Source organism: Delphinus delphis, chromosome 2 (assembly GCF_949987515.2).
Source record: "Delphinus delphis chromosome 2, mDelDel1.2, whole genome shotgun sequence".
Classification (NCBI taxonomy): domain Eukaryota; kingdom Metazoa; phylum Chordata; class Mammalia; order Artiodactyla; family Delphinidae; genus Delphinus; species Delphinus delphis.
The window spans coordinates 61,888,637-61,904,539 of NC_082684.1; the positions used below are offsets into that span (position 1 = coordinate 61,888,637).

Below are 15,903 nucleotides of genomic sequence, written 5' to 3' on the forward strand. Positions count from 1 at the left end.
TTAGTTTCTAGTCACTTTGCAAACTGATAAATCAATAATTTAATTATGTAGTTCTCAACCAAGATCAGCTAAATACAGTAAATCAATAATTAAAAAATATAAGCTTGATACTTTAGCAGTTTTGCTCTAATATCAGGACATTACAGCATTATGTAAAATAATAATAGAAAGAGTAATGTGATGGATTGTGTCTAAGGAATCTGAACTAGTAGCTCAAGTAAATTTTACTTCTCCCAGTGTTAAACCTCCCAGCATTCCAATACTGGCCATGGGCAAATTTGGCTGCAGATAAGAGCTATGCCCCATAATCAGAGCCCTTAGCACAGTGTGTACTTGTTGACTGTGGATTGACAATGGCTGACTCCCAAACTCCAGAATGTTCTTATACCTAGGCCCTATCTCCTCATCTAATCTGGAGATTGAGGACTAGACTATCTGTAATATCAGGCCTTGCTTTTTTTAACTCAAAGAAATCTGTTCTAGTGCAGAGAGGTTAAAAAGAGGTAGCAATTTTCTAACAGTGTATTTGGAAAGATGTCTGGGAGAGACTTCTGACTGAATCTGTAGGGATCCTGAGAGATTGAGGTCTTAGTGAGACCACAAACTTGCACCCACCTCCTCAGGTTAAGATATTCAGAGATTGGGGGCTTCCCTGGTGGCTCAGTGGTTGCGAGTCCGCCTGCCGATGCAGGGGACACAGGTTCGTGCCCCGGTCCAGGAGCATCCCACATGCCGCGGAGCGGCTGGGCCCGTGAGCCATGGCCACTGAGCCTGCGCGTCCGGAGACTGTGCTCTGCAACGGGAGAGGCCACAACAGTGAGAGGCCCGCGTACCAGAAAAAAAAAAAAATTCAGAGATTAAGATATTTATGAAAAAAAAAGATATTCATGGAAATAATGGATGATGTCAAAAGGCTGTCTTTAAATCTTGACCTGGAAGTATTATTGTATTTCCTGAAATAATCTAGGGAAGGCAAAAATTTACGGACATTGCAACATGGTATGATCTCTTCCATTAGATTATATGCTCCAAGGGGGGATTTTAATTGTTACATTGCCAGCTCTTAATGCTGACACTCAGTAAACTCTCAATGAATGAATGTAGAATTCGGTTCAGTGTGTGCCTTGGGATTTAATAGTATTTAATAATCCAACAAATTTCTTTAACTTTAAAAAATTCTCTACTTACATATGAGTGAATGAAATTAATTTTGGTAGCATTTAATTATTTTAGGTTTCAGTGTGACCGAATGTAATTTGGCCTGTGGTTAATATTTAAATCTATAATCCCACGGCTATTAGAAGAGGGAATCCTGGCTATACAATTAACTTATGGTGTGATCTTTGGAAACTTAGTTTCTTCGGTGGAAAATTAGGGAAACATTTTCTATGAGCTCTGAAATTCTGATTTTAGTGCTTAGTATATAATAGGTTCTAGTATTTTTTGAATGAATAAGTGATTTTATATTGTACTCAAGACCTCATATTTAATTAGTAAAAGACTGAAACATAGCTCAAAAGCTTTTACTATATCTAAATAGCAAAAATTTCTTGAAACTATTTCTTGGTAAACATTTCAAACTTAGTAATTTTAATCAAATATGAGAAAATTTGTTTTTGCGTACCTGATCACATAAATAGCAAGTCTCTCCAATTCCTCACTTTAAATAATTTTGCCAGTCAGATTATCATTACCAGCTTTTAATAGCTCAGCCTAAGAAATTAAAACAAAGTATAAAACCAATTATTGTATTTTGTACATTTAATTGGAAATCATATATATTAAGTTGAACCTTATTACATATTGCTGATATAATTGCCTTCAAAAATGGCAATTTTATATGGTTCACACTGAATATGTTTAGTATTAAATACTGTGTTTAAGAAATATGACAATAAGGGTTCCAAAGCATCTCATTCTCCCTTTTACTCCTATCATTTCCTGCCTGTTAGGGGTGTGGCAGGTATTTTTCTAAAATTTGAGAACCTTGTGTCCCTCCTACAGAGTTTTTGCAACTTGTGGTTTAAAAATAGTATAAACTAGTATTTTTGTTTTGCTAACTATCCTAAAGGGCTAGTATGAATAAGTAAACGTTTTACAGAGAATATATTAGTAGTTACTTAATGTTCCTTGATTATTTGGGTCAGTGGTTTGCAAACTTTAACATTCATAACAACCACTGGAGAACTTATTAAAACACAGGTTTCTGAGCCCTATATCCAGAGATTATGATTCAGTAGGTCAGGGCTGGAACATGAATTTACTTTTCTTACAAACGCACACATTACGCTGATGCCCACGGACGTGGGGAATAGATAGAAGAGACTTATTTGTAATAAGGCCTTCCTTTTTTTGGTCTTTCAGTAAATAAAACTCAAGTTGATGAGGTATGAGATATATTGCCTTAAGCCAAAACCATTTCTTAGAAAAGTACTATATACAGTAGCTCAATTGTAAGATACCTGTAAATTGGATTTATTTTGACTTAGTTGCTATAGCCCACAATTTCGGGACAGCTAACTCCAAGGAATTTATTCACCTGTCCCTTCTTTAGAACTGCACTGTGCTCCGGCTTTCCAGAGGGCAAGGGTCGCCTGGACCCTGCCGCTGGAGTTCTAGGCCAGGATCACTTTTTTACTTGCGTTATCAGAGGCAGAGCAGCCAGCTGGACAAACTCTGCAGAAGGCTCCTGATAGGGAAACCCGTGGGCGCCAATCTAGGAGACCAAACCGACCTGCGGCGGTCGACCAACCCAATTCCATCCGCGGGTCTTTTCTCCTTCAGGGTCCCTCCCGGAGCCCAGGGAGCAAAGCGGGGTCGAGAAGGAGCACCTGAAGCAGCGCAACAAGCAGGTCCCGACCCGCCGGAGATCACGCGTTGAGTCTGTGGCCCAAACCGCCCGCCGCCTCCGAGCAGTCGCCGGATTGCCGCCCCACAGGGAGCCACTCGGCCCAAGGACTAACCCAGCCCCAGCACTCTCGCTCAGGAGAGGCTCTGCAGGCCGGCATTCAGGCTGGCGAGCTCGCCCACGCATCTCAGCCCAAGCAGTGGTCGTCTGGCTTGCGAAGATGTCGGCCAAGCCCGCTGTCGGCTTCGTGAACGAGGCTTCTCAGCAGATCCTGGCCGGTGGTTCCGCTGGTAAGGCCGCCCCGCCGGGGGCTAGTCGTTTTTCCCTTCGCGTGTTCCGAAAACGTTTCTCAGACAAGTCTCCCCACCGAAGTTTTGCCTTTTTCCTCTGCCTTCCGCGCTCCCGGGGCAGAGCCTGCCGAGCCCGAGCCCGCGGAGCGCGCGAGCAAAGGAGGCCGGGAGCGGGCGGCGGGCGGCGGGTGTCGGGTGTCGGGTGTCCCGTGTCCCAGGTCAAGTCGCCGCGGCGCCCGCGCTGGCCGCTCTCGGGTTCCCCACCTTCTGTGTTCCTAGCCTGTAAGGCAAGGCAGGCAGCCCCAAGGCCTGCGACTTGGAGGAGGCCTTTTTGCCTGGCTGGCTATTTTATTTTAAATGATCCAGTTGGCGTCAGACTTAGTTGACTTAGTTGTGCTATCAGTAGTAGCCTCTTCTTTCCCCGGCTAACTCAGATCTTATGTAATTCCTACCTCCCTCGTTAAAGTATGTTACCTCAGGACTCCACAGGTTTTCTTATTGCATGCAATGCTAGCTTGCTTGCAGCTATTCGTGCCTTAGTAAGCATATTAAAATTAAATGAATATATTAACACATGTAAACACCTTTGATATGATAGGTTCACATTAATTTATGGAGAGTTATGCTGTGGGGGAAAAAACCTTTAGGAAGAAATCTGTTATAACTAATCATGGAAATAATGACTAAGTGGCTAGAGAAAGTTACCCACGGGATTATGTTATGTGAACGTATTTGAAAGATATTTTAAAATATAAATTATGAGTTGATTGAAAATTTAATCTTACATACTGTGATGCATTTTTTATTATGAATATATAAACTAATTACTATAATTCACTCATCACCATAAAACATTTTTGTAAATGTATTCTCTTAATAAATTATTATGGTAACACTAGTAAATCATATTAAGATGACTAGATGTCTAATGTTTAACTTTGACTAGTAAATTTTATTCTCAAACAAATTTGGACAAATTATGACTAGTTATCATCATGTCACAAACTCCTTGCATCTAGGAGTACCACAAGCAGCCAGATATATCACTTAACAATCTCTAAACTTTCCTAAAGATGACATCTCATTAATACGGCAATCAAGGCATTCATTTCTTATATGTAATTGTGCTATGTCTATTCGTTGTTATGATGTCAGTGACCCCACTTTCTACTTTTTTAGTTGTTTCCCAGTAGTGATGATGAATTTGCACCAATTTATACACCATTTTGGTCAAATTTCCACAATGTCCAAGACTCTGCCAGCTGTCCCTGACTTGGCTTGATTCAGAGTCCATGACCCTGATCAAATAAAACTCAGCTGGTCCAGTAGGGAAATGAAGCTAATTGATGAACATCCTAACCTATGACTAGTGATTCATCAGTATCTGTATATTGGCTTGGATGATCATTCTGGGTATTAGGCACAGCTAAACTCAAGAGATGTTAAAATTAGATCAAACTCTAATCCTACTTACACTGTTTTGTTGGATGATACATACTTGGCATAAATATAATGTGTTTTTCCATCATGTTCTTACAATTGTAACTAATATGAATGAAAATCAGTACATTTATAAGATAAATTAAACATAGCATAGTTGACTTACATATTTAGTACTATGAAGTTACAATTGATAAATGATGAGAGTAATTTATACTTTCATCATAGTGAAAAAGAGTCATTTTTTTCCCCACTTGGCCAATAACATTTTCATAGAACTTTATATTTATTGGGCTTTTATAAGACAGGCTAATCATGTTACATATACTACGTCAAGGGCCAAAAATAAATTAATATACGACAGGCAGAATTTTAATAAAAACAAAATACACTTGAATTGCTAACACTGAAGTTCTGATTACTGATATTGTCATCAAATGCAACACCAGTGTGTGTATGTATTATATGACCTTTTGATGGTAAAGGTTAGAAATACTTTCTATGACTGTACAGCAGAAGCTAACACAACATTGTAAAGCAACTATACTCCAATAAAAAGTAGTAAAAAATACATTCTAGCTTTCTTAACGGTAAAAAAAAAAAAAGAAGCTGGAGAGGTTTACTGGAGAAATACTAGGATATCTCATGGAATTCAAAGTCTGAAATGCATTCCTGAGAACTGACTATAATCAGGAGCCGGAGCACTGAGGGGATCTCAGGAAGTGAACTCTTGCCATTTCTTACTTCTTCCCTTGGCCAAATGGTTAAGCATTTCCAAGGCAGCAAGGTGGTGGCTAATAACTGGGTCCCAAGTAATACTTCTATAGCCATTAGGATGGCTTGTCATACTTCTATAGATTTGCCCAGTGAGGAGTAAACATGACCAAATGGATTCAGACAGTTAATTACTTACACAGACAGCAAAAGCAAGTCATTGTGGTGTCGGTTCCCTGTGCCCCTTGTTCTGTAGACAACACAGAACTGAAGAAGCCAGATGACAGATGGTAAGAGTGATGGGTCATTCTGTTGTTGAGGAGTTTTATAGACTTACGATGAAGTCTGCAGCTTTACCCTAAGTGGGAATGAGGTGGAAAGTCTTGTGCTGAATTGAAACTAGGGAGATGGATGAGAAATGGCCTTGTGTCAGTCTTCCACAGGATAACGGGAGAAACAGCCTCCCAACAGCTCCTCACTAGGCTGTTTATCTTCCCTTATGTTAGAAGAAATCACAGGGCATTCTGCTAAGACTCAGGTCAGACTGTGGTCAAGCCTTGCCTACATGGTCTCTGTGGAGATGAGCAAGGATGTCAGGGTGCCAAGCTTTGGAGACATTTCCCTGTTCCTTCCTGGTATCTTCATCAGTTTTCTTTCTCACAGATGACTGCTGTTTTCTGCTCTTCAGTTCATGTGTCAGAATGTTGTCCCTAATAGCTCCTGAGCTTACATGCTCTTGACTTCTGTAAAGAAAACAAGAGACTAACTTGCTTTTTTTTCAGTCCCAGTGTAAAATGCTGAGGAAGGACTCAAAATAACCCAGTATTGGTCAGGGGCCCACCTCTGCACCAATCAGTTGTAGCCAGTGCCCACAGGGAGGGGTGAGGATCTCGGGGGAGATTATTTTCCAAAGAAGATGGGCAGTTGGTGTCTTTTATAGTGATATACATGTGTCTTTTGTTAAAAGGTGGTTTGTAATATTTGCATTTAAGAGACCAAATGATGCACTGATAGTTGCTTGGACAATACACATCTAAAGACTGACCTTGAGTTTGTAGCTATAGCTATTATATATAGATATTGTTATCAGTGGCAGCTTTGTTTTATATGATGAAAGCTGTGCTCAAGAGAAGACAATATGTACTGGAGTTTTATAGAGCAGGCTCCTAGTCTGCATTCTTAGCTTCAAGTAATAGCATAAAATTCAGGTGAGTAAGTAGAAGCCAATGATGAGAGCATCAGGAAGATCAACAAGGCCTAATACTGCAGAGGGGGTAAGGATGAGATGGAGAAGAGGCCATTGGATTAGTACTCAAAGTTGGTCCATGGATGAGCAGCAGGGAGGGGCATGGTAGCGCCTGGAAGCTTGTTAAGAATATAGGATCTCAGGCTAAGCTTACTCCAGACCTTCCATATCAGAACCTGCATTTTAGGAAGGTCCCCAAGTCACTGGTTTGTACTTTCAAGTTTTAGAAGCACTGAATTAGAAGACCTTTGAGAAAAGAGATTCCATAGAGTGGGAGCCAGATTGCAGAAGGTTGCAAGTTAAATCTTTCTTGGCTTTCATTGCTGACCAGAGAGAGAAGAATGAATTCTGTACTCCTTAATTGCATGCCCTCAATTTAGCTTTCAGACTTATTTTCCTGTCCTCTGCCATACATTTCATTCGGTTGCTGCTCAATAGATCTGCTCACTACACTCGAATGTTGCCTGTGCCTTTCCACCTTTATTCCCAATGCCTAGACTGTCTTCCCCTAATTTTCTCTACCTTTTGAAACCATGCCCCTTTTCAAGGCCTGACTTGAAAACCATTTTCTGCATAAATGCTCCCAGATCGCCTCTACAGACACACCAGCTTTAACATTCTCATTAACACTGAATGATACAAGTAATAAAAATAACTAACATTTATGGAGTAAGTACTAAGTTCCATACCCAGTTCTAAGCTTTACATGTATCAACATTTTAAATCCTCACCACACCTCCAGGATGAAGAAACTGATACCCAGAGGGTCTAATGAACTTGCCTGTGGTTGCACAAGCATGCAATCATTTCTATAGGAACAGGCTACAAGAGGGACTAGGAAAATATTATTCCCATTGGCAGATATTTTAGAAGTTGGAGAGATCAAGTCTACTATCCTTTACCATCTCTCTATCTTTTATTAGTTTACATCCCTTAAAACAACTTTTATCTACAAATACAATCCTTACCGTCTTTTTGCATAATAGTATCTTGCTCTCTCCAAATAATTCCATGTGTGGGCACAAGGTTTGCATTTAGTGAAAAGGAAATTCTCAATCCATTTAGCACCTCTATGTACATTTGGGCAGATTGTGGACTGAAAAAGGGCTCTGGCCACTTGAGCAAGTGGGAGCTGAAATCTAGTCCATGCACTGATTCATAATCTATGTATTCTAGAGCAGAGATGAGTCCACCTTGGGGAGAAGGGAAACCTTTTTCTACTTCTTGAAAAGACACTAAATGGATTGGCAGCAAACCTGACAGCAACACTGACAGAATTCCCCCAAGCTTGCTAGAGCTCCCAAGGTCCCTGGGCCTTAGCATCCCCCAGGTCCCACATCATTCTGTTGTCTGCTCTCAGTGGGGCTCTGGCTCTGGCTCTCAGAGGTTTCCCTTTTATGCACATCTCTTCCTTTAGCCAGGAGCATGGCTCCACCTCAGACCCTCCCATTCTCCCTAATGACCAATTTGGGCTCTTCCATGTGTTTCCAAAGCTCATGGGGTTCTTATTTCCCATGTCGTGTAGGAGCCTCTTAGGCTTGCGCAAATGGGTATTCTCCCCAAGTTCTCATAGGGCTCTGGCACTCAATTTCAGAAATCTCCCTGGGTCTCTGACGAAGTCCCCTTGACCCCCTGAGAGACCCTGCTTTTGCCCAGGCCTGTCAGGCTCCCTCCCGAAGGCACACCTAGGCCCTGTCCACGCTAAATTTTCTCCACAGTGGCATCACTAGGACCCTCCTCCTCCTGCCTCCCAAAATCTTGCACTCATATTCCTTGACGTCTGCAAGTTCCACTCAGAATTCTTCTTAGGGAATTTCCTTTCCATCTGTCTTATACATGATCACCACGCTGGCAGGACACTGATTTATTTCCCAAAATTTCCAGGCCGTTGTTTCTTCCTCTCCAGCCCCATCCTAATCCCCCGTATCTTGTAGGCAAACACCCTACCACATCTTCAATCACTGTTTTTATTTTGTCCATCTGGCTGGAGATGTCTTAGTCAAATTGTTTAGTCAAAGTATCCTGAAAATAAGTTTTCCAGTTTTGCACTAAACGCAGTTCAATTACTTTGTATAGTTTATCTCATTAATCATCTTCAAGGGATCAAATGAGAAAGTGAAGTGACTTTCTGGAGGAGGAAAACCTGGGATTAATGGATAGGCTGCTGGGAGATTAACTATTGAGAGCACGTGTAAAATGTACATTATATTGATGGGAGAGAGTCCAAGGCTTTCAACCTAAAAAGGTCACTAAAAAGGTATAGGATAATTTTTTTTTTTTTTTCCGGTACACGGGCCTCTCACTGTTGTGGCCTCTCCCGCTGCGGAGCACAGGCTCCGGACGCGCAGGCCCAGCGGCCGTGGCTCACGGGCCCGGCCGCCCCACGGCATGTGGGATCTTCCCGGACGGGGGCACGAACCCATGTCCCCTGCATCGGCAGGGGGACTCTCAACCACTGCGCCACCAGGGAGGCCCAAGGAAAATTCTTTTTCAGAATGCGTGCAAAGGGGACACGCACGTGATTTAGATAAATAGCACCTTTGGAAATTCAGGATTTGGCAAACTGCATTTGTTTGATAATAAATAGCAGGTTGTAGTGAAACAGGTGAGCCTTTATGACACATCAAAGGGAGGCTGGAACCCATCATCTGGGTAATTGGGGAGGAAAAATTCCCCTTATTTCAACCCCATAGGAGGAAGCAACTCTATTGATCAAATTAATTATGAAATACCTTTAAAGGATGTGTTTTAATTGAAATATAGTCTTGTCTCTCTCAAAGAAAATCTAGTTCTCAAAAATATGAATTTAAGAACAAATAAACTATGAATTAAATAAGTACATGTCAAAGGATTTATTTTACTGTCCTTCACTGAAACATGTTTTAAAAGTGTAAGTATAGTATGTGGGCACATGATTCAACTGATATAAGAACATAAAACAACTTTTACACATTTTAGGAACACCTTGTTAAACCAGCCCTTCCTCACTTCCCTACTCTCTGGCCCTCTGCCCCACCACTGTCTTGACTACAACATCTCAGACCATTGAGAATCTGGTGTTTTAGGTATAGTACAATAGGTGCTCAGAAATGTTTGTTGACTGTACTAATGAATAAATATCAGAAGCCCAACCCACAGAATATTATTCTTAGGGTCCTACTCTGAAGAAAGAAAAGTACTCTGGGGTTCTAGTCATCAGACAACCGATACGTGCAACAATATTTTCCTTCAACAGTGTTTTATTTTATTGTAATCATTTAAGAAATGACATGAAAACATTCAAGTCTGTAATCTCTGCCACCTTCTGAGTGAGAGGCCCATGATCACTTTTAAGATTTATATATCATCTTTCGTTCCAGGACCCCAAACTGAAAAGAGATGCACCAATCATTTTCAAACATCTTTATGATTTACATATGTGGTATCTTAAAATGACAATGAATGAAACCAGGTTAAGGGACTTCTACAGGATTCTTTATAATTGTTCCAGACTTTAACTATTTTTCTTACCAGTTTTCTTTTCCTTTTAAATTATTATGTTTGTGTCAATTATTTCCATACTTTGATGTGATCATGGTTTATACACCTTGTAAATATTATTTTTTTAAAAATATTTTATTCGAGTATAGTTCCTTTACAATATTGTATTAATTTCTACTGTACAGCAAAGTGAATCAGCTATACATATACATATATCCCCTCTTTTTTGGATTTCCTTCCCAGTTAGTCACCACAGAGCATTGAGTAGAGTTCCCTGTGCTATACAGTAAGTTCTCATTAGTGATCTATTTTATATATAGTATCAATAGTGTATATATATCAATCCCAGTCTCCCAATTCATCCCACCCCCACCTTTCCCCCTTGGTATCCATATGTTTGTTCTCTACGTCTGTGTCTCTATTTCTGCTTTGCCTATAAGATCATCTATACTATTTTTCTAGATTCCACATATATGCATTAATATACGATAATTTGTTTTTCTCTTTCTGACTTACTTCACTCTGTATTACAGTCTCTAGGTCCATCCACGTCTCTACAAATGACCCAGTTTTGTTCCTTTTTATGGCTGAGTAATATTCCATTGCATATATGTATCACATCTTCTTTATCCATTCCTCTGTTGATGGACATTTAGATTGCTTCCATGTCCTGGCTGTTTTAAATAGTGCTACAATGAACATTGCAGTGCGTGTGTCTTTTTGAATGATGGATTTCTCTGGGTATATGCCCAGGAGTGGGATTGCTGGGTCATATGGTAGTTCTGTCACCTTGTAAATATTCTAGTAGGTCTGTATCTTTTGAATGTTATTGACAGTCCCTGTTTATTAGTTTGTTAGGGCTGTCTGAACAATATACCACAAACTGGGTGGCATAAAACAACAGGAATTCATTGTCTCACAGTTCTGGAAGTTAGAAGTCTGAAATCAAAGTGTGGGCAGGGCTGGTTCCTTCCAAATCTGTTGTATGCTTCTCACCTAGCTCTGGCAGTTGCCCACAATCCTTGTGTTCTTTGGCTGTTATCACATGACTTTCTCTCCCTATTTGCCTCTGTGTCTGTATCCAAATTTCCCTCTTCTTATAAGAACACTGCTCATTGGATTAGGGCCCACTCCAGTCTGGTATGACCTCATCTTAAATTGATTATGTTTGCAAAGACCCTATTTCCAAATAAGGTCACATTCTCAGGTACCAGGGGTTAGGACTTGTACATATATTTTGTGGGGAATACAATTCAATCCACAACAGGCACTTCATTTTATTTTTCTCTTCATATTGTGTTTCTCAAATTCACAGTCCGTATCTCAAGCTATGGTCCTGTGTTTCTCTTCCTTTCATTGTCAACCTTTGTGAAAAGTTCCTCACTCAGTTTTCAACCTACTCTAATTGGCATATCTGCCTTTACCTTTTTGCTGAAACTGTTAACTACTGGTTTGCATTCCTAATTTTACCTAATCTTGGTGGAATTTCACATCTGTAACCAATTTTTCTATTTAAAGTTGTCTCTGCTGTTGATTTTCACCCCCTTCTCCATGTATGATCACTCTTTTACTGTCTTCTTTGCTGGTTCTTCTTCTTTCCCTTTCCTTAAAAATTGATGTTCTGCAGGGTTCCAAGTTCTCTACCCATCCCCACTCTGCTATCTCTGTGCTCTCTGGCTTCAGTATTATCCACGTGCAGGTAACTTCCCGATCGATATTTCCAACTTTTCTTTGCCCCGAAGACTTGAATTTCTAAATTATACAGTAAAAATTATGTGAGAATCAAGAGTCATGTGGATTCTAATGATTTTAAAAAATATTTCGGAGGTAAATTTTGAAACTGATGTTAGATCGTCAGATACCAATTTCTCTTTGTTACATAGCTGTGCTCATCCTTATTTTGAGTTCAGTTTTTCTCATTCATTCTTTTTGTTATCTTAAGAAGTTGCAAATGAACTTCTCTGGGTGTTTGTTTGGGTTGGGTGGATCCTACCTAATTATTTAGTCAATAATTACAATAAGACAACAGGAAATGATAAGATAAATCTTAAGTGCTAACACTTATTGAATGACTACTATGTGTAAAGCACCTCACTTTGCTTATATCATCAATATTAATTTGTAATTTCTTGAGGATGAAGAAAGGGAAGCTTAGAGAAATTGAGTAACTTGCTTGAGGCCAGTGACAGAGCATGGGCTCAAACTCTGTTCTCTTTGCTTTCAAAGCTTTACTCTTACCCACTACCCCACCTTGCCTTGTATGCAGAATGATGTATCAGGTTAGCAGCCCCCATACAGAGTACCGCCCTTGTAAGACCTCTTTTTTTTTCTAGCTGGGTTAAATATTGTAGCTGCTCTGGGAACTTGAGTACTGATGAACAAACAGGGTCTACCCTTGATGCAACTGGCCATTTCTTGTTTTTGCCAGATCTTTAAGTGCCAGCCACAGCACTGGTATGAAATTCTCCATATTACCCAGCAGGGGGCTCTGTCAGCATCTACAGGGCTACATCTTTTCTGCCAGCCCCTACAGGCAATTGATTATGAACAAGCTGAGCCTCAGTCCTCAGGTGATTGTTCATCGAACCCTTATACAATTAGGTAAGGCACTGGAATGACTCAGCCGACTGGACAAGCTAATCTGTGACAAAGGAGGACATTTAAGTTGCATAAAAAATTGATTTGTCTTGAGCCTTTTAATTTGTATGAGTCTGGTAGCTTTAGGTTAGACGCAAGGGTGAATTTAGTTGAATGTCTGTAAAAACTAGAATGGACTATTGTAGGGAGAAGATATAACTTTGGAGAAAGAATAATGAAATATATGTTTCAATAGGATTGAATGACACCTAAAATAGAATTGTGACCAAAAAGTTTTACATTGTGTGTGTATGTGAGAGAGAGAGAAGACATGCCAATGTCCTAATATTTCTTGAAAAGTGACCTATATTTATGAATCATCAAGTCTACCCAAATCAGAATAATGCAATTATGTGAAACTTTGGTTTTAGTTCTTGTTCCTGTGGCTGTTGTTGTTATTATTACAATCATTATTTTGGAGAATGGTTGTAGAGATAGAGTAAAATGCTTTGGAGAGATTTCAGAATGAACAGGCTTATTCTGGAACTTTCTTCTAGGGTAGTACATTTGGTTAGCTACTGTATCACAGTGGGCAGTAACATCTAAGAACTTCATTCTGTACTTGGGCAGACCTATAGATGGTGCTGTCTTCCTATAATTTTGGTGATTTGCTCAAAAAAAAAAAAAAAGGAAAAGCTTTCTGATGACAGAGTTAGATGTAGAAGTGTCTAGACTTTTAATTAGATTCCACCATTGTAAAACATTTGGAACAGGTGCCTTACATAGATTATAGAGGATTACACACTTGAAAAATGTAGAGAACTGTACTTTCAGAATTAATTTTTCCATTTAATTATAGTTCTTAGCTATATATGGAAAAGTAGGTTGCTATATATAAGAGGGGTGGAAGAAAGTAGTGCTTCCATCTATTGCCATAATGTGGTGCTTTTGAATTTAGGGTCCTCGATCAAATAACAGTTGTTGATAAGCTTAACATAAATGGCATATTAGTTGCTTGTAGGTCTTGGAGATTACCTTGTGAAAACAGAGCTCCTAGATTCCATAATTTTGTTTCTTTAAATTCTCAGGGTTAGAGTGTGTGTTACACTAAAAGTAAATGATAAGCTTCTGTGAACAGGATCTAGAGTGCCAAATGCATAGTTCTTTTTATTTATCTATCTGAGGCTGCCACTCAAAACGCCGTTTCTTGTTTTAATCTAGTGGCATTTAACATGAGAAAGTGAGAGAGATGTATGAAGAATATAGTTTTTTTTTTAAAATTTAAAACTTTTATTTATTTATTTTTGGCTGCACTGGTTCTTCATTGCCGTGTGCGGACTTTCTCTACCTGTGGTGAGCGGGGGCTACTCTTTGTTGCGGTGCACGGGCTTCTCATTGCGGTGGCTTCTCTTGTTGCGAAGCACAGGCTCTAGGCACGCAGGCTCAGTACTTGTGGCTCGCAGACTCTAGAGCACAGGCTCAGTAGTTATGACACGTGGGTTTAGCTGCTCCGCGGCATGTGGGCTCTTTCCAGACCAGGGCTTTAACCCGTGTCCCCTGCATTGGCAGGCGGATTCTTAACTACTGCGCCACCAGGGAAGCCACTATATTTTTCTTAAACATAACTTCCAAACAGGAAATTATCTTTCTTTAGATTAATTTTGTACAGTGTGTTGTGGAGTTATTGGGAAATACCAGTAAGTCCTTTTTGCTGTAAATGAACCTTTAACCACGAGATGGCAGTATAACTTTCCCATGTCTTTTAAGCTATTTCTAAAATGATTACTAAATTAAACAAATTATTTTTTAATGAGAAATGTATACAGTTATGAAATTTTAGGAAAAAAATAAAGAAGATGAATATTAGAAGTACCAAAGATTCTAGCGATTTTATTTTTGACTGAGCAGTTTTCATTGCACTAAACATGTTTATACTGGATCTATCGTTTTTTATTTTTTAATTTAATTTAATTTTATTTTATTTTTGCGGTACGCGGGCCTCTCACTGTTGTGGCCTCTCCCGTTGCGGAGCACAGGCTCCGGACGCGCAGGCTCAGCGGCCATGGCTCAGTCACCTGAGGATCTGCTCCGCGGCATGTGGGATCTTCCCGGACCGGGGCACGAACCTGCGTGCCCTGCATCAGCAGGCGGACTCTCAACCACTGCACCACCAGGGAAGACCCTATCTCTTGTTTTTTAAATCTTGCGAAGAGTGAGCCCCTTTTAGGTGGAGAACAAGTCTTATTTATTTTGTATCTCTAGGCCCAGCACAGTGCTTAGAATGTAGTAGCCACTCAGTAAGTCTATTTTTATTTAAATTGCATTTGCAGCAAAGCAATATAGTTCTGCTGAGACCTATTTTGCTTTTGTGCCCCTGCCTAACCAGCCCTCAGTGTGGCAGAGGTAAAGAAAAGACCTTTTAGTTTAGAAGCCAAGTACTTTGACTTTTTTTGTAGCACCTTGTTTTGCCAGTGGTGAGGGAATGTTCCTTGTAGGAGTGATAGTTTCTCAGAACAGCACTGAAAATAAGACTTTTATTTTTTGATCAAAGGTGTCTAAATAAAAATGGTCCTATGCTAAACAGTATGATTTGCTTTCTATAATGGGATATTTGTCATCTAATCAATGTAAGATGCACAGTTGCTGCTTATGTGCAGCTATACACAGAAATATTTTATATTGTAAACTCAAAAAAGAAGTCTGTTACTTTCCATTATTTACATAAGTTATAAATGGATGACAAGTTTTTTTTGTGGGCAAGTTAAAATTTAAAAAAAAGACAGTTACCATGTATAGAAGAACATATAAGACAGATATATAAGAAAAAAGAGGAATGCAGTTATCATGTTTGAGAAAATATAGAGTTTCATGTAATACCTTAAATGTGTAGCTCCTGTTCCAAAAATTTGTAGTTTTAGGTTAAGTTTTTGCAATCAGGGTGCATTTCCTTCTAGAACAATTTTATGAAATTTGTAGGTGAGCCGCAAAAATCGTTTTCTTAACCTGTATTAAGTGTGAAATATCACTAATAGGAGCCCTGAACTTCCAGGACATTTAGGACTCTTAAGACCAAGTATAGGATCCTGTGCCCTTCTGAGGTTAGCTTCCCTGGAGGGTTCAAGGGCTGTAAGCAATGGTGAGACATTTATATGTGGAGATAGCCTGGTGGCATCTCCTTAGCAATGAGACGGAAATGTGCCAGCAGCCAAGAGGGAAAGGGTGCCAGCAGGATAAGGAGGGCCCTTTGAATGCGGCTTCGCATTCACAGATGACCTTGTAAATTTAAACTTCTGGCACTTCTTTCAAAT

The 15,903-nt window shown here is 39.8% G+C and overlaps 1 protein-coding gene across 3 annotated transcripts in view; it reads left to right on the top strand.

Annotated features, from left to right (window-relative positions):
* The first annotated feature begins 2,494 nt into the window (after positions 1-2,494).
* The window catches only part of SLC25A21 (solute carrier family 25 member 21), a 516,568-nt gene continuing 503,159 nt past the window's right edge, over positions 2,495-15,903 (top strand). For all 3 annotated transcript variants that reach the window (XM_060004663.1, XM_060004662.1, XM_060004664.1), the window contains exon 1: positions 2,495-3,138. In XM_060004663.1, the coding sequence (XP_059860646.1) occupies positions 3,069-3,138 (70 nt within the window). In that variant the 5' untranslated portion in view covers positions 2,495-3,068. The remainder of the gene's footprint in view (positions 3,139-15,903) is intronic.